The sequence below is a fragment of the Pseudonaja textilis genome, chromosome 1 (genome assembly GCF_049901715.1).
Source record: "Pseudonaja textilis isolate UNSWEBS1 chromosome 1, rPseTex1.2, whole genome shotgun sequence".
Classification (NCBI taxonomy): domain Eukaryota; kingdom Metazoa; phylum Chordata; class Lepidosauria; order Squamata; family Elapidae; genus Pseudonaja; species Pseudonaja textilis.
In genome coordinates this window covers 96,272,198-96,294,843 of record NC_141990.1, presented here as the reverse complement: position 1 = coordinate 96,294,843, position 22,646 = coordinate 96,272,198, and the positions used below count along the sequence as shown (strand labels likewise).

At 35.7% G+C, this 22,646-nt stretch overlaps 1 protein-coding gene across 2 annotated transcripts in view; it reads left to right on the top strand.

Moving 5' to 3' along the window:
- The window catches only part of DCBLD1 (discoidin, CUB and LCCL domain containing 1), a 36,458-nt gene that overhangs the window by 4,008 nt on the left and 9,804 nt on the right, over nucleotides 1-22,646 (top strand). Inside the window, exons 2-11 of one of the 2 annotated variants that reach the window (XM_026705423.2) lie at nucleotides 3,214-3,426; nucleotides 12,521-12,655; nucleotides 13,850-13,901; nucleotides 16,069-16,141; nucleotides 17,735-17,868; nucleotides 18,827-18,867; nucleotides 19,471-19,686; nucleotides 20,531-20,655; nucleotides 21,694-21,841; nucleotides 21,930-22,046. In XM_026705423.2, coding sequence (XP_026561208.1) covers nucleotides 3,214-3,426; nucleotides 12,521-12,655; nucleotides 13,850-13,901; nucleotides 16,069-16,141; nucleotides 17,735-17,868; nucleotides 18,827-18,867; nucleotides 19,471-19,686; nucleotides 20,531-20,655; nucleotides 21,694-21,841; nucleotides 21,930-22,046 — 1,254 coding nt within the window. The remainder of the gene's footprint in view (nucleotides 1-3,213; nucleotides 3,427-12,520; nucleotides 12,656-13,849; nucleotides 13,902-16,068; nucleotides 16,142-17,734; nucleotides 17,869-18,826; nucleotides 18,868-19,470; nucleotides 19,687-20,530; nucleotides 20,656-21,693; nucleotides 21,842-21,929; nucleotides 22,047-22,646) is intronic. The other variant, XM_026705424.2, reaches the window with a different exon arrangement.

The window sequence follows — 22,646 nt, the reverse complement described above, 5'->3', positions numbered from 1 at the left end:
TTCAAGTTCTTCTGTCTTACTGTGACTGAGAAAGAGTAAAAATGGTGCAATGTGTTGTATTATCTTGGGTAGTATCCCAAAAATAAAATTTAAGAAAAATATCCTGCATCATTGCTTTACATTTTAGCTTGTAAAACTGTATAAGATGATGATTGGGTTCACATATTGCACTAAGACATAATTTGTTTAACCATCACTTATTAAATATATTATAGTTAGTTGGATTTGTACAAGATACTAAATCATAAACTTTCATTTACAAAGTGTGGTTGTTGTATAAGATAGCAAGCCAAAATTTGGCATAAGAGCTGTGGTGGCACAGTGGTTAGAATGCAGTATTGCAGGCTAACTGCCTACAGTCAGGAGTTTGATCCTGACCAACTCAAGGTTGACTCAGCCGTCCATCCTTTCGAGGTTAGGAAAATGAGGTCCCAGATTGTTGGGGTCAATATGCTGACACAGTAAACTGCTTAGAAAGGGCTGTAAAGCCATTTTTATTTAATGCATCCTTTAGACCCAGCCATATTACCATGTGATGACCATCAAGAGACCGATTCTGCAAGCATGCAACCTTTGGTCAAATAAAGATTGCTACCTCCAGATATCAAATTGTTTGGAATATATAGTCCTGGTGTGCTAAACCATAGTTTAGCAAGTTAGAAGAAGAAGTAGTGCCCATCCTTCCTCTTTTCTCTTGGATGTTAATCTTGAAAATACAATTCTCTGTTTTATAACCAAAATAGAGAATTGTAGTTCAACATGACACCTATGTGGGACACAGAGTGGAATGAACAGTTTGCTTAAAATTAAATGTGTTTCAATACAGTAGGTTGAACTCTCTGACATAATACTGAAGAATTTACACAAGAACACTGTCCCCATCAAATAATTCCCATCTCTTTCTTGTAAAACATAGTAAGCAAATACTGTAAGAACGGTAGTTTCATAATTATTTTGGAAGCAAGCAAAAGTGAAAATCACTGGTCCTATTTTCTTTGGGCTGATGTTCCTTCCCTTTCTTCCTTGGATAAAATTCAGACAAGGAACTTTAACATTGCTGTGCTTGTGAAAAGAAAATGGGATAGAGATCCAATCTGAGGAACAAAATAGTAGAAAGAGTTAAGCCACAAACAATGCCATTTCTTGAGGCCTAATATTCTTTGAATTGAAGGTTCCACTCAGGAAAGAAAACTGGAGCTGTTTCCTGAAAGATCTGCTTGAGAATTTAACCCTTTAGCTTAGTTAACATGGAAGCCAAAGTAGATGAAACACCATGCTACTCAGCTGAAAAATTACTCCAAATTACTCCACCCACTTCCTATTAAATGCTGACATTATTTCTTTCGGTTATTCCATTAATTGAAGAAGACCAAACACAAACTCCTTGAGGACTTGCTTTTTGACATTAACAAGTGGGTGTTACACTTGTACAAATCTGAGCATTCAAAAGCCTTGTGATTTCTTAAAGACCGATCAGTTTATTATAATGTGAATATTAGCGGATCGCTGTCCAATTTAAATGACACTCAAGCATTTTCAGTTGAAGAAAAGAGATTTAGTGCATATATTATGTGTATTCATCTGGATCTTTTCTCAAAGTCAGGAATCTGTGGCAGCTGCTTGAAACATGACTGTTTTGAGGCTGTCCCAAGATCTTCAGGATGTAGATATCCCTGACTAAGAAACACTTCCACCAGAGCCAAGCAGAATATCTTCAGGGCTCACATGTGTCCGTCCAGCAAGCCTTAAAGCAACTCTGCCTATCTTTTAATCAGTTGTGGCTGCTTTGTATGTTTCACCAGCATTGCATTTGAAACCTGGGGCTATGTTTCTTTTTTGCCAGAGGAATCTTGCTTTTTCCCTTCATATAAATCAGCAAACTATGGATCAAATATCGAGATATATAGCAGTGGTAATACTTGCAAGCTTTCTCCCAATGCTACCTCTGCCCAAAGTAGCAACATTTTAGGTCATAACTTCCAACCTTATTTGAAATGTTGAGAGTATGTTGTGGGCACTTTCACCAAATACTTACTATGAGGAGTTGGATAGACAACAAGTGGGTAAGGTTGTTTCCCATCATTCTCTCAAGTTTTTCATGATGCTTTCTAGCATGTCAATGTAACATTATTAAACAGAACACCACATTATAGTCACCACCATTTTATTTTTCAAGAATGTTCTGAAGTGTTCATAAGGAACACCAGCACTGATATAAAGATATATCCTATACTTCCATGTGGGAAACATCAAAGCACTTCCATGGTGAAAGGATCAGCTGGTGACATCACAGTTGCCCAATAGTTGGGGGCTCATTTCATGTCCCCGTTAATGAGCCCACTGAAGTGGTACCTGTTTACTCAGATTTACATGCTTTCGAACTGCTAGGTCAGCAGTAGCTGAAGCAAATGACAGGAGCTCACCCTGTCACCCAGCAGGTTTGATAAAAATAGATGTTGTAAATCTATCATAAAGAATTGATAGATTGAGCTGTGAAGAATAGGCAGTCTAAGATAGTGACTTTCTATAATAGGGGTTCATGCTTGCTGGCATCCATTTTTCTATATACAATAGTTCCTTGGTCTATAACTGTTTTCAATGTGCTTTAAGTAATACATTATCTTGTGCTTTGTAGTATTTTGTGGCCTGCTAAGAGATCTTTTCAAGAAATGCCATGGGATGGGTTACAACATTACACCAAGCCATTGTTCTGACTGTAGTTCAGCATATTTTCTGTAGCATATTTTGTTTGTTATATATTTCATATGATTTTCAATATTTCCTTTGTATTTTTACAGAGAAGTAGGGAATTGTAAATAGTGTATAATATGTAATATTTTGTAAAAAATAATCATTTCTGATTTGTAGTAATGTACATCATACATCTACTAAATTTTAATATCCTCACTATACCTATAAATTACAAATAAAATCATTAGTTTGATGCTCAAATATTGTATCTTCCTTGCCTGAATGCTTGCCTAAAAATCATGAAATTAAATATTTATTAAAAGGCTTAAAATTAATAATTTCTATTATCCTCTCTTTCTTTTTATAAGAGATAATTGAGAACCTATTTTAAAAACAGATGTTTAAATCTAGGAGAATAGTAAGTGGGCAGTAACATTTTAACAGAGTTGAATGTGTGGTGCAGTGCAGGAGGTATATACTTAATTGATGTAGACTTAAATTTTCATCTCTTTCTTCAAATAGGTGATGGATGTGGGTCTATAGTCATCTACCGAGACAGTGGAACTCTGACATCCAAAAACTATCCTAGAACTTATCCCAATCATACTGTCTGCGAAAAGAAAATTCAGGTACCTCATGGAAAGCAGCTGATCTTAAAAATTGGAGACTTGGATATAGAATCCCAGAAATGTGAATTTAACTACCTTATCATCTACAATTCCACAACAGTATATGGTATGTAAAGATACAACTGATTTGTTAGAAAATGTAAGGCATTTTCCACAATGCTGTTGTCACTTCCCAAATCATCATAATTATTTTCTCAGAGACTCACATTCATCCCCACTGCAGCTCCCAAGTTCTTTAGATAAGCTGTCCAGAGCTCCCACAAACTGACCAATGAGGGAGTATAAAAATCCACACTCTTATTTTAATGTTTTCGCATCCTTATCTGCATTGTGTTTATCCAGGAGTTTGGGGTTTTTTTTCCTTAAAAAACAAACAAACCACTAGTCACTGAGTGGGAGCTGAGACATACAAGGGCACTGTGATAGTCTAGTGGTTAATCAGCTACAGGAATAAGGATTAGCTAAAGATTGGTAAGCAAGGGGAGATGGGAGTTCTCATCACTGCCTAGTGATTCACTTCTTCCTTAAAATAAAACAAAAAAAACAGCCGAAACACACAACTGAATATTTCTTCTGTGTTAGACTTATGGCACCTAAAAGCAATAGCATGTTAGTTGATGCAAGAAATGATGATTAAATTGTTTAGAGAAAAGGGTATGTGTATATGGATACAAAAAATAGTGGCCAGGTCATCACAATGATCCAACTGGCCACCCTAGGCCTAATTCTGTAAAGAAAGTGGAAGGTGGGATTTCTGAATCCAGTTAGAGCTGACGCACACCTCATATATACTTGTAGAAATGAGGTAACATCCAATAAGATGGAACTGATGACTTCAGTCTAGACTGAAGTTGTGATGATCAAGGAAAATAGGTAGCAGATCCTTATTCTCATATGACTAATAGTCATCATTTTATCATGGGTTTTTCCAAGTTGTGTTGTTTTTACATAAACTGCCACGCAGTGATTAGTATAACAGAACAATACAAGAATGTTCTGTTGCATTCTAATCTGTCATTTATGAAAACATGTGACTAGTCAGTTCTAAACACACTTCCCAGAGAGCAATTGCCATAGGAAGTAGCTCTTACTTTTAAGTGGACATGGTCAGATTTGTGTTGTTAAATGTTATAAAGAATAAAAGCTGGGAATGAGACCACCTTCTGAACTGTAGAGTTGCTTTTATTTTGAATTAGTGCTTGATGGCTAAAGAAAGATTGCGAGAATATCTGATTATAGAGGATTAAATAGGGAAAATGGAGGATTTCCTAATGTATATTATATGGAATATTGAAATTTTTTTTGCAGAAGATTAGAATTTTCAGGTTACATTTATATCATTCCTGCATGACAGAGAAGATGGGGGATACATTTGTCAAGGAGTTCTGTTCAAATGGCTGTTTTTATGCAAAGCCTTGGATTCTGAATGCTGTTCAAATCTAAATAATTGTATATTTTAACACCATTGTTTTCCCCTTATTAAAAGACACATAATTGTTCTGCTGCTATGATAGTAAAAATGTACATTTTTATAAGACAAATATTTCTCTCTAATAAATATAACAATCCTGACATTGTTATGGAATGCTAGGCTTTTTAAATGAGGAGCTTGGAAAATAGACTTATTTAAATACTGTCATGGTCAGTACAAGAAAAGAATTAGGGCAATATTGCAGTGTATAGAAACACTCAAATGAATGAAATATTGCTGAATTATATAACTTCTTAACATCATGAAAATCATTCATTTGGCCATTTAGTACAATACTGTCTTCCTTGGCAGTGCTTCTCCAAGATCTTGAATGAAAGCTTTCTTCAAGTTCTGCCATCTGAGATTCATTTAAATAGAAAGACATGTTTAATTCTGGGACTTTGTCACATGTGCTTTAATATAAGATTTTATTACAGTACTTTTCAAATGTTCCTTCAACAAGAATTTGGGTGTCAGGTTCCACTTCAATAAGCTGAGAATAACCACAAACACACTTTGCTTTAGTGAAGTGTATATCTCCTACTTGGAAGTGGCACGATCTGACCAGCATGTAATGCAAATTTAGTCAGGACTGTTTGCCTAGTGCTCCCCTAGTTTAACCCGCGCAAAAGCCACCCCGCCTTCATCACACCCGATGATTAACTCCGACAGCCGAATAAGGGAAATGCCTTCTGCCAAATGAGGGAAACACCAGCAGTCTCTGAATTAGTGCCTCTCAGCTGTTTGCAATTTTCATCTGGCTCTCCGGCTCCTCAAGGTAGGTAGCAAGTCATCCACCTCCCGAAATGGCAGCCCGTGTGACCCAGGACTGACATTGGGTTCTCTGAACTAGACACAGTAATACTCTTCAGCTTTCCTGGAATTAGACCTGTATTATTCACAACCTTCATAATGAATTATTAAGAATTATTTCTTTACCTTATACAGTGGAACCTCGGGTCACACCGTAATTCGTTCCAGGACTTTGGTCACAAACCGATTTGGTTGCAAACAGAAGCTAGATTGACTGTGCATGCACCTACAATTCTGCACATGCACGGAAAGGGAAATCGCCATGGCAAGGAAAATCGCCGTGGCTGTATTTGATCAGCACCCAAGAATCTGTTCGTGAACAGAAGCAACAATTTCCCCAAATTTTTGGTCGTCATCCCATTTGGTCACAAACAGAAGCGTTCATGACCCGAGGTTCCATTGTACTTCTTTTTTTACAGAATTGTGAACAGTATTGATCTAGTGATTCTGAGACTTTTGGTTGACTTCTTTCACTAGTGCAGGCATGTCTAATTTTTTTTGGTGCAGAATTTCTTTTACGGTATCTGGAATACAGTTCAATAAGTTTCCTAGCCATAGACCAGTCAACCCTTAGAATGAATCAGCAGTCTTAATTATTGCACACTTGAGAGCAAGACAGGTCATTGGGAAATATAAGAGATACTAGAAGTATCCCTGTGGGAAAATGTCTGGAGGCAAATTTAGTCTGGAAAAAAAAAGGAATGGGGAAAGTGTTTATTTCTCTAGTAACTTCAAAATACAAAAATAACCATTTTTTTCCATTCTATTTTTTTAAATATGTTAAGTGTTAATTTCCAGATCATGTTGCAAATTTATTTTATTAAACAAATCAATATATGGCTAACCATCTACCAAACTCTTATATGTACATATAAGAGTCCTTGATTTACAATCATAATTAAGCCTGGAATTACGATTGTAAGTCATGGCAGATCAGCATGTGAGACCTAATTTTTGTTTTTAATTTTTATTGGTTTTTGTGACAAACATAGACAAACAAAACATAAAAACATCAAGCCATCTTCCATATAGATAGATACAGTGTGTCGGTTGGTTTAGAAATTGTTTTGTGCTTCCATTTCCTAGTCTTCAATTACAATTACATTGTATATATTCTCATATTTTCAATCAAATATTAAATACATTAATATCATTGTTAATCAATCATTTGACTATACTTTTATTCATTCACGTTTTACAAAATAATCCATATTTTACTTAAATTTGTTTTATGACAGTTCATATTATCATCTCAAATCTATCCCACAATCATTTTGTAGGTATAATAAGAAAAAAATACATCTTTATATATTTATTATTCTCTAAGAATCTACATATTTCATTTCCGTGTTTTATTGTTAACCATTGATAGAATAGATCCCAAATTTTATAAAATTGTATATCATCTTGTTCTCTGATTTCAAATGTCAATCTACTCATTTCAGCATATTCCAATATTTTCTTAATGATTTCCTCCTGTAATGGTATTTTCTCATTTTTCCAGTTTTTGGCAAATACAATCCTAGCCGCTGTTAATACATTTACAATCAGGTATTTCAATTCTTTACTATATATTTCTGGTAAAATTCCCAATAAGAATATCTCTGGTTTCAAGTCTGTATGCTTTTTTGTCATTTTTTCCAACCATGTATGGATTTTAGTCCAATATTTTTTAGCATCCGCGCAAGTCCACCACATATGGTAATATGAGCCAGGTGTCTGATGACATTTCCAACATTTTTCAGATTTGTTCTTGAACATTCTTACTATTCTTGTCGGGGGGAAATGCCACCTGTAAAACATCTTATACAAATTTACTTTATATGCTGTTGACATTGTCATTTTATAATTTTGAGACCACAGTTTTTGCCATTTCTCTAGATCAATCCCATATCCAAAATTCTTCCCCCAAGCAATCATTGTTTCTTTAACTTCTTGTTCTTCTAGTTTAATTTCTAATAAATATCCATACAATTTTTTAATCACCTTTTCATCAGTACCTGTCAAAATCTTATCTAAATCAGTCAGTTTATCATAGAAACCTTCTGTTTTAGAATCTTTATCATACCTTGAATGTATTTGCGCATATGAAAACCAATTCATCTTTATACATTGTTTCCTCTAATTTTTGCATAGATTTAAGTTCACCCTTTTCATTCAGTATTTCACCATATCTAACTGTTTGTTCCTTTTTATATATTATAGGATAAGAAAATGTTTCAATAGTCGATAGCCAGACTGGAATTTTCAAATAACATTGTCTTTTAGTCTTCTCCCAGTTTAATCACAGAGACTCCCATATATAATGTCTTCTAAAATACCCCTGTGTTTTAGTTCCTTTATACCACAGAAAAGCATGCCACCCCAACAACAGATCATGTCCTTCTAATGTCAACAATCTAGTATTTCTTAATGTTATCCATTCCTTAACCCACATCAAATTTGTAGCTTGGTAATACAACTCCCAATTAGGCAAACCAAATCCTCCTCTTATTCTGGCATCTTGCAAAAGTTTTAACTTTATTCTCGCTTTCTTACCTTGCCATATATATTTCAACACAATTTTATTTAAATCTTCAAAATAATCTTTTCCAAGCCTAATTGAAATTGTTTGGAACAAATATAAAATTCTGGGTAGTGTATTCATCTTGATTGTTGATATTCTCCCTATTAATGACAGTTGTAAATTTTCCCATTCCGCCAAATCTAGCGCTATCTGCTGCTTAAGTTTAATATAGTTATTCTCTTTTAGGGTACTACATCTGATCTGTCCATCTCCCATCTCAGCATCCCACTTTTATCTTGTTCAACCACAGTTAATCTGCTTTCAATATCTCCAATCTTCTTATCTCTTTGTTTATCTTCTTCTTCAATTGTTTGGAATCTCTCATCATACTTCATCATCATTTGCTGAATGTTCTCCACCTTTTCATCAGTTTTTCCTGTTCTTTGTTCAATGTTCCCTGTTCCCTTTTCAATATTCTCTGTTTTATTTGAATATTTTGAATTCCTAGCATAATCATCTGCAGGGTCACTTTTTCCTGTTCTTTTTCTTGCTGTAACATTGTTTGTATTGAGAGTTGTCCTCCAGATGGTGAAGAGGAAGAAGTAGAAATTGAGGAACCAGTGGCTGTTAGTTTCCTACTCATTTCAGACAATTCAAAATCTTCAGGTTCTTCTAGACCTTAATCCACTTGTGAAATAATCAATTGTAATTCCAAGTAAAAATAGTGGAGAAAAAAGAAACATAATAATAATAATAATTCAGTTTCTTGTATACCTTAATCCAATCGATTGGTTAGATAGCAGTAAAAACTCAAAAATGGAAGAAAAGACCATAAACACACACAAAAAAGAAAAAATCGTTAAATCCTGAAAAAGGCAGAAAAGTAAAAAATAAAAAACTAAAGAGAAAAGAAAAGTTCTTCAGGTTCTTCAACACCTTAATCCAATTAAAAAGTCTCAGGTATAAAAGGATGCATAAGAAAAAAAAGAAAGCCACAAAAATAAAAATAAAACCAATATGGAAGGTAAATAGAAAAAAAAGATACAAGGGAGGGAGAGAGAAAAAAGAAGAGACTACTCCCTTAAAAAGAAAAAAAAAGGAAGGAAATCATTAATACTAAAGCTTTTCTTTTAAAATAAAATGCAAATGTAAAAATTAGACTTCAAAAACAAAAAGAAAGACAAAAACAAGTTCCAAAAGGCCAAAAATCCAAATAGCTATTACAAAAAGTAAGCTAGTAAGGAGTGGGTTTGTTAAAGTAAGAAATAGCCCAGAAAAAATAAATAAAAAGAGCACACTGCACCTTGTTTGGTTATCCAAGGCTTTTGTTAAAATTTATAACTCTCTTCTCCAGAGTCTTATCACCTCTTTTTTCTGTAACACCAGACTGCAGCTATTGATAGAAAGCCAGAAGAGCACCTGCAATAATACTATCCCATGCTCTTCTCTCTATCTTATCAAACAGGCAATGTCCTTGAAAAGAAGTCTCAGTTCTTTCTCAGCTTTGTCTAGTCAAGAAAAAAAAGAGATAGAATATTTCCAAGCATCTAGTTGGCAGTGTTACAAAGTTTCTTCTGCTTTCACTTTTCCCCCTCCTTTTCCAAACAAGATATAATAAAAATGAATTAAAAAGGGAAAAAGATATTTAAAAAGATGTTTAAAAGGGATTCTCTAGCCTAGACTATTATAAAGTCAAAAAGGAGGGAAAGAATAGGTGGAAGAAGAAAAAAAATCAGTCCAGTTTCAAAATATAAAATCGTGTAGAAAATCCAGCAATGAGAAAAAAATAAAAATATTACTTTGACTTCCTGTTTAAAATCACCGCTTAATCACTTCTGTCAAAACTTTTGCAGATTATTTCTTTTCCTTAGGGTGTCGTTTCAAATCTTAAAGTAAAGAAAAAGTTCTCACCAAACAGGCACACTTTCTCTTTCCATTCTCTTTCGTTTCAGAGCTGTCCCAACTTCAGCAGCTTTAATGGCTGCCTCTTTGCCGCTGGCAAAAAAAGCTTCTCCTGGATCTACCCGGGACTTTGCGGTGTCCCTGGGATCGACAGGATGCGCTCTTTGCATTCACCGTCTCTTCGGGACGGTTTAGATCTGTTTGGACCGTCCAGGAGCAAAGATATAATTTTGTAACCTTTTTTGCAACAGTTGTTAAGTAAATGTCCAGTTATTAAGTGAATGCCATAGTCATTAAATGAACCTGCTTTCTCAAATTGGCTTTTTTTTTTTGCTGGAAACTAGCAAAAAATGACAAAACTCATAATCACATGACTGTGGGATGCCGTAAATCTCTGCTGGTTGTCAAGCATTCCATATGCAATCATGTGACCTTGGGGGAGTACAGCCATCAGAACTTTGGGAATGGGTCATAAGGAATTCTGGAGTGGCCTGTCCTAACTTTGAATGGCTGCTAAGTGAAGACTAGCTGTCAAATACACTGGTTAAGATCTGATAAATCAAACCCTGGATGATTATGAAGGACAGTCAAGCTGGGGTATTTCACTGTCTCCAATGTAATATTATCATTTTCATGAAGAATCTAGGCTGCATCTGGAAGCTTCCTTGATTTTACTGTTTAACACTCCAGAGACTTTTATGATCAGTATTACTTTGTTTAGTTTATCTTGATGAGTCAGTTGCAGGCCTTTCTGCCTTCAATTGTCATATTTTTAAACCATAACATTATTTTTGTTGTGGTAATATACCTAGAAGTATTAAAAGCAGAAGGCTGGTAGAAATGGTTTCTAATGATATAAAACACTTTGGAGTATAGCAAAACCTGCTATGATTATGCTTCACCACATATCTTAACTCTCAAAGCAAGTAAGAACAATTTCTGATAGGCTGTGTAATTCAGGCCTTCTATCAACATAATTCAGACTTCCTCCAATCTGTCTTTTATTAAAATAAAAACTCTTAACTATAATTACATCCTGCAGTGGCTCTTTTAGCCTTAAGGAATGTTTAAGATCTTAGTAATTTAACAGGAGACAGGAGACAATAATTCCTAGGTGTATGCAAAATGCTTTGAATTCAAACTGTTTTGAATTTGAAACATCCTATTATGAGTTTGAAGCCCTCTGTTTTGGATGTGAACTTGATTGTTGTGATCATTTTTAAGGATTTTACATTCAGAGTAAAAAGATTAAACCTTTAATCTTCTAACACTTTCTTCGACCTCGAGGACATCAAATCTTACAGTAAAAATACAGAATTCTCAATAAGTGAAACTTACAAAAACCTGAATTACCTGAACCTGAACTTGAGGACATTGTAATCCTCTTTAAAGTTTATACATTATAGAATAACATGACATAAGAGATTTTGGATCTAGAATAATACTGTTTTACGTCCCCCCACATAATGTTAATTATCTTTTACAATACTATGGATTGCTATTCACTCTCTTTCTTTACTTTCTTCTATCAGTAGATTTTCTTTAATTTTTTCATTTAATTTTTACAATTACAATGACCTCCAAATTGCCCACTTCTTTCAGTTGAGCATTTCCTGTTGTTTTCCTGTTGCTTTCTAACAATTTTTTATAATGCTTTGAGGAAAGCAATGCTGCATTAATTATTAAAAATTATAGTTAGATAAAATGGTGAACTAAGTCAGTAAAAAGCATTTCTAAATTTTCTAAAGAATTCAGATAAAAAAAGTAACAGCTTAAAATGTTTTAATTAATGAAATTGGTTCCATTATAATGCTCTGTTGTTTGGATCTAAAAATGTTTAGTGTATTTAATTTCCAATAAAAAACAAAATTGTTACTGAACTTTTAATAAACTATTTCTCAAAACAGGGGAAGAAAATTAGGAAAAGGATTACTGTTTTTGTTTTTAATAGAAATAACTAAATGTGAATATAGTTTGCAAATACCTAATAGTGCTTTATATATTAATGTATTTAGAAGATTTATATGGCTCTTAAAATATGCTTCTGGGCAGTTCATAGCAGTAATAAAACTACAAATCATAAAATCATAACCAAAACTAAAAAAAATCATACACTAGGAATGCATTTATTACAGGTTTACATATTTATATATATTTATATATATTTGTATTTATCACATACACTGTATTCAGTCCATAAATTATAAGCCAGCTCTAATTGTCAGGTTTTGTTATTTACTGCTCTTTTAAGAAAGCTATATTTTGAAAACCACTGAATTCTAGTTTTGTACAGTACTTAAAACTAAAATAATCTAAAATGTTAATATTAGTGTTTCTTTTTTATTGAATGCAAGGTGGCGAGAAATTAGTTATTTAAATAGCTTCAAAGATGACAAGCCAAATATGCACAAAATTGCACTTAGTAAACTCAGTTCTATGGATTTTGTGTGCGTGTGTGTCTCTCTGTTTTATGGAACAAGTCTCCAATTTTACTTCTTCTATTTTTAGGACCTTATTGTGGCAACGTGCCCATCCCCAAAGAAATCATCTTGGATTTTCATGAAGTAACCATTCGCTTTGAGAGCAGGTCCCATGTATCTGGCCGGGGCTTTCTCCTGTCCTTCACCAGCAGTGATCATCCAGGTAAAGTGGAAAACCTCGAATGAGATGAGCTGTCTAGGGAACAATGACTATAAAACCAGCTGGTCACTGTTCTCATTCCTTAGTTTTGGGAAGCAAGGATAGCCTAAATGCTAGTAATCTCTAATCATGATGCCTTGTTTGGCTGCCTGCTCATCTTATGCTCCTTATGTCAGGGTTCCAAATAATAGACCCATAGCAAGCAAAACTCTGAGGCAGATGAATTCCTCAAAGAACAGCTTTATTGGATATATCATATTGACACAGATCTGGTGAAAACCGACTCTGAAGGTTTTTATGGTTTTCACCTAATTAAAAATAAAAGTTTTTCTTCAACCCCAAACAATCAGTCACATGGTCCAGTCAAGACACTGACTGGTTGCCTGGTGACCTTACTCCTCCTTCCTCGGGCCAGATGTGAGAATGTCCTTGTTTCCCAAAAGGAAGTATTTTATTTTGGCTACAAAACCCCAGCTATCTCTAATTCCCCACCCCCAGCATCCCTCAGCTCCAGTGTGGCACCATTGAAGTTCCAACATGGCTTCAGTCTGGTCAGCTTCAGGGTTAACACCATATGGAAAGGGGAAGGTGGCCAAATTGCAGTGAGAGTGCCTTCTGGTTAGCATGCCAAGCATTCTGAACAGAAAGGAGAAGCAAACAGAGGGAAATTACCTTTATCTTGCTATTTCAGTAGTAATGGTTGCAGTTAGAAATTGTTATTGAAAAAAAATCTGTGTATTGGCATGAAAGAATGTGAACCTCTACTCTGTTGCAAAGTTGTACACAAAAATCTACTTTTTCTTGTACTTGATTTATAAATAGAGCATATAAGTCTTACTGGCTTATCATGCCATGGATAAGACAGTTCTTACTAAACTAGAATTTCACACAAGTAAATTATATAAATTCTGATATTAGGGTTTAAACAATGATGCTTTCCTCAAAACATTTGTTAAATTGAAGTTTTGCCATAAGTATTTTTGGGGGGAAACGTAGATCCAATTCAAGAGATCTAGGAGAAGGATGTGGAAGGTAAAACAAGGATTATGAAGAGAGAAACAAATGTTGCATGGCTTCTGTGGATATTAATTCTTCTTAAATGACACTTTAGCTTTAATTGATTAAGTCTTTACGTATGGAGTTAACTCCACAAGTACCCTATCTTCCAGATTGAGAAATAATTTTTATTTTGAACAGATCTAATCACATGTCTGGAGAGAGGCAGTTACTACACAGAGCTGGAGTATAGGTAAGTATAGGCTTAAGAGCTAGACTCTCTGGCTGTCAAGTTGCATCTTGCTTGTAACATATTTATTGCTGCGACCAGATAATAGATATGACCATAAGCCAGGAAGCCTATCGCCAACCACAGGAATGTGTTTTTCAGGAGATACTTGGAGGCATCTGCCTATGTGATTATCTACTTGATGCTTATCTGAGTGAGGCAGTAAAGACTTCTTTGGGAAGATTTTACATTCCAATGCTGCACTGTACTAATATATAGTATGGTGACTTGTGATGCCAAAATAAATCGGGACTGTGCTTTTGGTATTGGGGATGTCTGGCTCCTAACCACAGAAAGAAGTATCTCATGTAGTAGCTTTAAAAATAAAGGCATCCAAGTAAGAAAGAGTTTCAGAAAGAGTGAGGATGGGTATCTTTTTTAGCTGGACTTGGAGTCATATGACCACGCTGTTATTCAGAGCATGCATGCTTTGTCCACACCCAGCAAAATCTTAGAAAGGATGAAGGAAAATTGTAGACCACGAAACAGACTCTCAGGAGTCATCTCTTCTTTTTTTTGCTTGTTTTCTCCAAATTCATTGTTGTAACCTCCAGAAATAGCTGTGTCTCTGATAGCTGCTGTTAGTGATGAAACAACAGCATCTTATCCACACCTGTAAAAACTGCAGAAACACTTTAACATACTGTATGTAAGACAGAGCATTTATTTGTTGAAATTTGAAGTTGCCATTTGTTTGACCATTCTGATACATAGTCGAGGTCTTTTTGAAGGGTAGCAGTATTGCCTGTGGATATGTATGTATCCACATATATACATACACACATATACATAATACATACATACATACATATATGAATCTTTGGTTATTCGGGTTTTCTCCCGTGTAAAATTGAAAGTATCTAGGCGACGTTTCGATGAAATCTCATTCATCATCTTCAGGCTTGTGTCTTCGGCTTTGTGTTTCTCGGAATAATGTGAGCTTGCAGCCAATAGATGTAATCTTCACATATCATTTCTTTTAATCCATTACTCCGAGAAGCACAAAGCCGAAGACACAAGCCTGAAGATGATGAATGAGATTTCATTGAAACGTCACCTAGATGCTTCAAATTTTACGCGGGAGAAAACCCAAATAACCAAAGATCCACATACAAATACCCGCGCAAACCTCAGAAATATAGATATGTGTGTGTGTGTGTGTGTGTATGTGTATATATATATATATATATATGTGTGTGTGTGTATGTATGTGTGTGTGTGTGTGTGTGTGTGTGTATATATATATATATATTTATTTTCATTCTGTCTCACCTGTGACCACGAGGTGAGAGTCCAAGTTTCCAAAGGAATATAAATAAACAGACAGGACCAGGAACAACAGAGTTAAATTGCTTTGGCTGGAGAAGTCCTTGGCAATCTTCCAAAAGCTGCCTGCCAAGTCTGATAACAAAACAAGACCATAAATCAAAGGCAAACGCCGCACAGAGAATTTGTCAAAGCTTCTATCCCAAATAAACAAGTTGTCTCGAAGGAGGATTCAGAGCTAACACGCCTCCTTTTATTCCCTGAGGGGCGTGTCAGTCTCTCATCTCAGTCCCTGATTTGACATTTCCTTTTACGTTGCATTTCACGTCTATGTCTACGTCTTTGCCTTGCATCAAACCAACATTCCTCAGTTTGATCCTCAGCCAGAGGCTCTGCTATGCTCTCCTGATTATCTGCCGACACCTGAGGCACAACCAGGGAGGAAGGTCCTGGGGAGGAAGATGATTCCGAATCCTCCAGCAAAGCAGGCTCAAACCTCAGAGCCAAATCCTCCTCTTCCTCATTGCTTAAGTCTGTATCTTCTAACAAGGCAGGCTCAGACCTCTGAGTCACAACACACACACACACACACACACACACATAATATATAGTGGATTATAAAACAAATCTATGTACATAACACCCAGCTCAAATATGGCAACAAGAAACAAAGAACATGCATTCCAGTTGCTGCTATTGTGGGTGTTTATGCTATTCCATAGTGTGAATCAACTGGAATTTTTGAGGGGGAAGGCCTTGATCTTAGCATCATTTGTGTTTATGCCTGTATTAATGAGTGTATGTGCATACTGCGCACATTATTAATCTCTACTTCAAATAATGAGTCCTCTTTTTTCCCTGGTAGCAGGTACTGTCCTCCTGGTTGCAGAGATATAATAGGAGATATTTCTGGTAATATCATAGAAGGCTACAGAGATGTAAGTACCTCAATGTAAGAGCAGATTTAGAAGAAAAAAGTGGCAGTGCTGTTTTCTAGATGTTTTCAACCAGCTAATAAAACATTTAACTTAAGTCCAAGTCTGTACAATAAATTATTATGCAACATGGAGCATATTAAGATCTGAATATAGTGATATGAACAGGTGCAGATAGTCTTGAAAAGTCAGGCTTAACAATGAGAAGCACATAAAGTATGCTTTTTCGTTTCATTAATATAGTTCAGGCCAAATGGTTGTTAGAACTGTTTTTCTATTAAACTAAAAAAAATCTATCTGTTATGATCTGAAAACTGTTTTGAAAGTTAGGTACAGTAATATATTTTGCAGGGATTTATTGTGAATGAAGACCAGGAAAACCACTACCTTAGGCTGCATGAATCATAAAACAGTTTATGGTCAGTGTAGGAATCCACTAAGTTTCTTCAGCAGGTGGCCATCCAGCCTAAATAGCTCTGCTTGCCCCTGCTTCTCCATGTTCTGCTGGTGGTCTAGTAAGAACTCTAGATCCTCCTAGGATCCTTATTGCCCAGCTGGTGTCTCAAATCCTGTATCAGAGGATCAGCTACAGAAGGCACCATGGGCACATTTAAACACCACTCTATTGGATTTAGATGAAGGCTTAGGTCAAGGTTATTTTGAATTTTGATTTTGCCGTCATCTACAAATCTGATCAGCCGCCTTTCCGTGATATCCTCCAGATCATTTTGCCGAGGTATCTCAGGGTTGCTCAGTGGAGCAAAGTAGCACTGCAAACCTAAGAACAGGTTCTGTCCCATTGCCTCTAGTTGATGCTTTGAGACTTTGTGTGTTGTTTTGTTTGAATGAAAATGTCATCTTCCACATACGAACAGAACAGCCAGTTAAGATGCTACAATGTAGCTTTGCTGTAGGGCATAGCAAGAGGTATTGCTTCACCTGAAGACCTGGACTGATGGGGCAGGTCATGGAAAGATCAGTTGAAACCAAATATATAATTAGGCTTTGCCTAAAAAGGAGGTACAGAGATAATTATGTGTTTTGATCTGGTCACTTTGACTGGTTGTTCTTTTATTATCGTACTCTTCATGGTGTTCGCTTGTATGTGTATTTATGTGGGTGTGTAGTTTCTTTTAGATCAATGCCCGTAGATGTAATCTTCACATATCATTTCTTTTAATCCAGTTTACAGATGAGGTTTAACAGGCTTTTTAGGCAATAATTCAAAGTCCTCCTCTTCATTATAGAGTAACTTCAACTAAATGACCAGAGCCTGTGGTATTATTCTTCACCACCTGTACTATGAGGAAATGGCACTTAATGATTTCTGAGCAAGGAAAGATTGATGCATTGTAAAATATTAACCTTAGAGCATATTTACCTAACAGGCCAAGTTGTTGCAATCTTTCCAGAAGTAACGCTGCCTTGTCTCCAGTTAAATAGATAATTTACAGAAAAATGTTGCTTTCCTTTTCTATTATTCGACTTGATTTTTTGAAAGAGTGGTCTCTTATTGGCTAGATGGGTATGAGTTATTTAAGTATTGAAACATAATCTTTGGTTTGTTTGTTTGTTAATTGGACTTTATTACATCAGACATCCTTTTTGTGCAAATCTGCCATACATGCTGGAATCATTGCAGATGAAGTGGGTGGCCAGATCAATGTAGTTCAGTTGAAAGGAAAAAATCGGTATCAGAGTATCTTGGCCAATGGCATCCTTTCCCAAGAGTAAGTATTGTTTTGGTGCTTGACTTATGATATCCTTAATTAAAGCCAGGATATAGTAGTGTACAACACCTTTCCTTCTCTTTCAAAATAAGTCATAAATAAACTAGGAAGTCTAAATAACCATAATTTGATCTAAACCAAAATCATGTTTGTGTATGCTATCTTTAACATAATAACGAGATGTACAACTGTGTGTTCCCATACAAAGCTGTTTCCTTCTTTTTTTTTTACGCAATAGGTCTGCACCGCCCATAGCATGAGCAACTGTACCATATTGTCTAAAGTTAAATATTTTTCTGTTGTAATTAATGCAGATTTCCCAGTTTGCTTGCTAAATCGTTCAAAGAGAAAAGCCGATTGAGGGCATTAGCTTTGTTCAGTTTTCAGCCTATTAAATGAAGATATATGTGTCAAAATTCAGTCATTGATTGCCGAAGTGTGATATTAAACTTGCTCCTGAACTAAAAAGCAACTAAACTGCATTCATTACTCAGGGTCATTTGCGTAACCTCAGTACTACAGTTAAATAATAATAGGCATCAGATCTGTCACCATTACTCTAAATCAGAGGTGTCAGACTCAAGGCCCATGGGGCTGGCCTGCGGTGCCTCTGGTAGCGAAAACAGGCCACAGGAGAACCACATGTGGTCCCCCGGTGCCCTCTTTTGGCTAGTGGAGTGCTGCAGAAGGCATTTGTCCTGTCTCCCCACCCCCGGCCAGCCTGTGGAGGAGAATTACAATGCTGATCCAGCCCTCAAAGAAATCCAGTTTGACACCCCTGCTTTTAAGTCATGGAAAGAGTTCATTCTTTGAAATAGAAATGCTAACAATATCATTCATGAGTAAATAGCTTTGAATGGCTGGCTGGTTGATTGGTAAAGATAGACAGATAATACCAGTACACACAAACACATATGTATGACAATAGTTAACATTATGGTATCTTTTTTCTTGACAGTGGATCTCTATCAAACAAGCGATTTATTTTTAACTCAAATGGTAAGGAGTAGTATTATTTTGCTTTTTTTCTTAATAAAGCATAACTATTTTAATTAGTACTTCAAAGCTGTTATCATGAATATTATTCAGATATTACTCAAAACTAAATCCATTTACTTTGCTATCAAGTAGGTGTTTATACAAGTAATCCTTAATTTACAACCATTCAATGACTGTTCAAAATTATGATGGTGCTTGTTATTATCCTTGTCTGAAGTTATAGCTGCTTGCAACACTCACATAATCAAGATTCAGGCACTTGGCAATCTACCCATCCTTGTGATTGGTTGGAGGGGCACTGCAATTGCTCCTACCTATCTATTCCTCCACCCCCATTTCACTAGCTCACTAGCATACAATTCATTTAGTGTCAGAATAACATCATCTTTGGAAATCAAAACCTTCAGTTGGGGAATTTATCCAATTCTGCTAAATAATATATAAGTGCTTCTTATCAACAGTTAAATTCAGATGTTGGGTTCTACATTTGAATATAACATTAAAAATATCCAGGATAGATATCCTGTTGAGCAAGGCAAGTATTTTTCTGATTATAGTGTGTATAGTGAAAACAAAAATGCACATTCTTTTTATAATTTAAAGGTTGTGACACAGCACTGAGTTTAGGAGGTGGAGATGCTTTGAATATTCAGATGACCGCATCATCATCCTGGAATGAAATCAATGAAGTTGGGGACTTAGTTGAGTGGTCTCCTCAGAAAGCTTGGCTTAAAGTTCCTGGACCATCTTGGGCAGCAAACCAGAGTAACCATCAGCAGTGGCTGGAAATTGACTTGGGAGAGAAAATTAGAATTACAGGTCAGTTTGGAGACTTCCTGCTCAGTACACATGCCTTTAATACGTGCGCCATGATGATGTTGTGTACAGTTATAAAGGTGTGGCCTTTGCATCATGAGGGCACAACCACTGCTTTTTCATGTTGAGTGTTGGATCCTGCAGATTCTTTTGGGTCAATTATTCATGGAATAAAATTACTTGCCTTCTGTAATTCAGTGGTATGTTCAGACAGCATGGTAAGCTAGAACCATGCTTTCTATGGAATAAACTACATGTTGCTGCTTTGGGCTCAAACTTTCTCTTGGCTCTGATGCAAAACAAAGTGGCTAAATAAACCTAAATGGCTATGTCTCACAAGAAGAGCCCATGTTTGTGTATGTTCATGTTGTTTTGGTTGTATTTATTGCTGCATGTGCATTGAGTTTAGAAATTTCTCACCATAATGTTTTGCATCCTGAAGCTCTCTGTTTTTTAAAGAACTATATAAACAAATCTGGTACAGATAATAAAATACAAAGGTTCTTGCCTTGTGACAATTTCCCCTAGTTGCTAGCTAGTGAAATCTTTTATGCCTTATTAGTGGGGGTTGAACTATGCTCATATGTAAAATCACAATCCAGAATTTACATTTTTTTTCTTACTTTAATTTGTGGAAAATTGGGCTTCTTCAATGGACACATGTTTGTTTCTATTGATAGAAGGTATGCATGTAAACAAATGTTTTTAACAGGAACAGCAGTAGAAATGGTGATAAAATATAAAGCTAACATATTGCCTTTTTAAACTTTGGTCTCAGTATATTAATATTATTTGAAGAAAAGTTTAGTTTCATATTTATTTGTATTCTCTTTTTTTACATTACAAGGAATTAGAACTGCGGGGTCTACTGTGCTTCATTTTAATTATTACGTGAAGACATTTGTTGTGAACTATAAAAATAATAACACAAAATGGAGAACCTACAAAAGAATCTTAAGCAATGAAGAAAAGGTAATGCTGATTAGGTGATGGAGAATGGAGTGGGAACGGTGTTATTGAAGTTTTTTTTTCCTCCAGTGCTTTTTTTATGATTGAAGCAGCAGTGTTAGATTCAACAAAATCTTAAGTGCCCTAACAGGAGTGAAATAAAGTTTTTTTTAACAAATTGACAAAATTTTAAACTACACACACACATCCCAGAAAGGTTTGTGCTTATAAACCTATTTTTTCAAGGCAGTGCATGAACAGCGTGTCTGCCATTTTTAATAAAAATGTACAAAAGTTTAATAGTAATTTGTTTATTTAGGTGTTTCTATGCAAATTTAACCCAAAATGAATCTTGATGGCATTTCTTTACTAAAGTCTGGAGAGGAACCAGAATGAAATGGTTCCAAAGGGGTTGGTTTTCTCCCCAATTTCTTTCAACAGGTGGGAAAAGTCCCGCCTAGATATAATGATGCAGCCTTCAGTTTTCCAGATGGCTAGGTTTAGTGGTACATACTGTAGTTATCCTATAGACTTTATTACCATAAGACATAGCAATAGCCACTAACTTGGATGGCTTTAAAGGGGAACCGGATACATTCGTAGAGGATAGGACTATTGAGGATGAAGTTTTGAGTACTCCAAAGTTGACCACTATGAGAAACAAAATAGCTGAAGAAAATGGGCCTTGGCCCAAAACTGCAGGGCTTTTTGTTGTTGTGCTGACTTATTGTGCTAACTTGGCAGTTTGCTGCATCCAGGTTCAGATTCTTCAATTCTATTAAGTAGGGCTTCTCTATGCCAGACACTGCTCAAATCTGGGCAGTGACATAGAATTTGCTGTTAAGCCAGTCAAAAAAACCCACTCCATTTCTCATATTGTACTCATTGACAAAGCAGATTTAAATTGCTCAATTTAACCATCCTCTTACCATATTTCCATGAAAGATTAATTTGTGGAACAAGAATGTTATTTGTCTTTTATAAATCCCCATTTGTTCTGAACTTTCTCTTGTATCAATTATCCTGTTTTGTGTGTGTGTTTGTTATTCTTCCGTATTACAGGTATTCAAAGCCAACTCAAATCATGGAGATGTAGTTCGGAATAATTTTATTCCCCCTATAGTAGCTCGTTTTCTGAGAATTATTCCACAGACCTGGTACAAAAGAATAGCCCTGAAAGTGGAACTTATTGGTTGTCGAGCAGTCCGAAGTAAGCCATCTTTACACAGCTTGTAAAATGTAGAATCTCATTGTCCCACAAATGAGATGTTGACTTTTTTTTTTCCGTCTGTTTGTAGGTAACAGCTCTCTTATTCATCCACTCGGGCAAAGACCAAGTCAAAGCACAGGCGTTCCCACTAAAAAAGATGACCGATCAAGCACAGAATATATACCTTTAGTTGAAACCAACTTAGGTATGACAATCAGTGTGATCCTATGTATGTGAAATGGAGAAGAAAAGTTTTAGCAGTTGGGAACAACTACTCAAAAACAGTCACATCGTCCAGGGTCAGAGGCAGGCAGTTCCCATCCATCTCGTTCTCCCATCTACCCTCAAAGATACACATTTTCTGTATCTATCTGCTTTCGTCATATTTGCCTAGCATTCTGCTTGTGACCTCTGCTTCCTGAGCTGCTATCAATGCAGTTTGACAGGACATAGCAGACTTTCAGTGATATATTTTGCTTTCTTCAAAAATAAAATGGAAGAGGATGCAGACAGCAGTCTGTGATCCAATTATGGAGGAAAAAATATTGGGCATTTACACTAGCCATTTTTCCATCAACTTCTCTGATATATATATATGTATGTATGTATGTGTGTGTGTGTGTATGTGTGTGTGTGTGTGTTAAGTTTTCGCGGGTAGTTACATGTATGGCATTCAGCTTTGTTCAGAAGCCTGATGATGGCAGATGAGATTCTGCTGAAACGTTGCTACAACTTTAAAAGCGCACAACTATAATGACGTGGGAAAATACCCGAACAAAGAAATATATATATATATATATATATA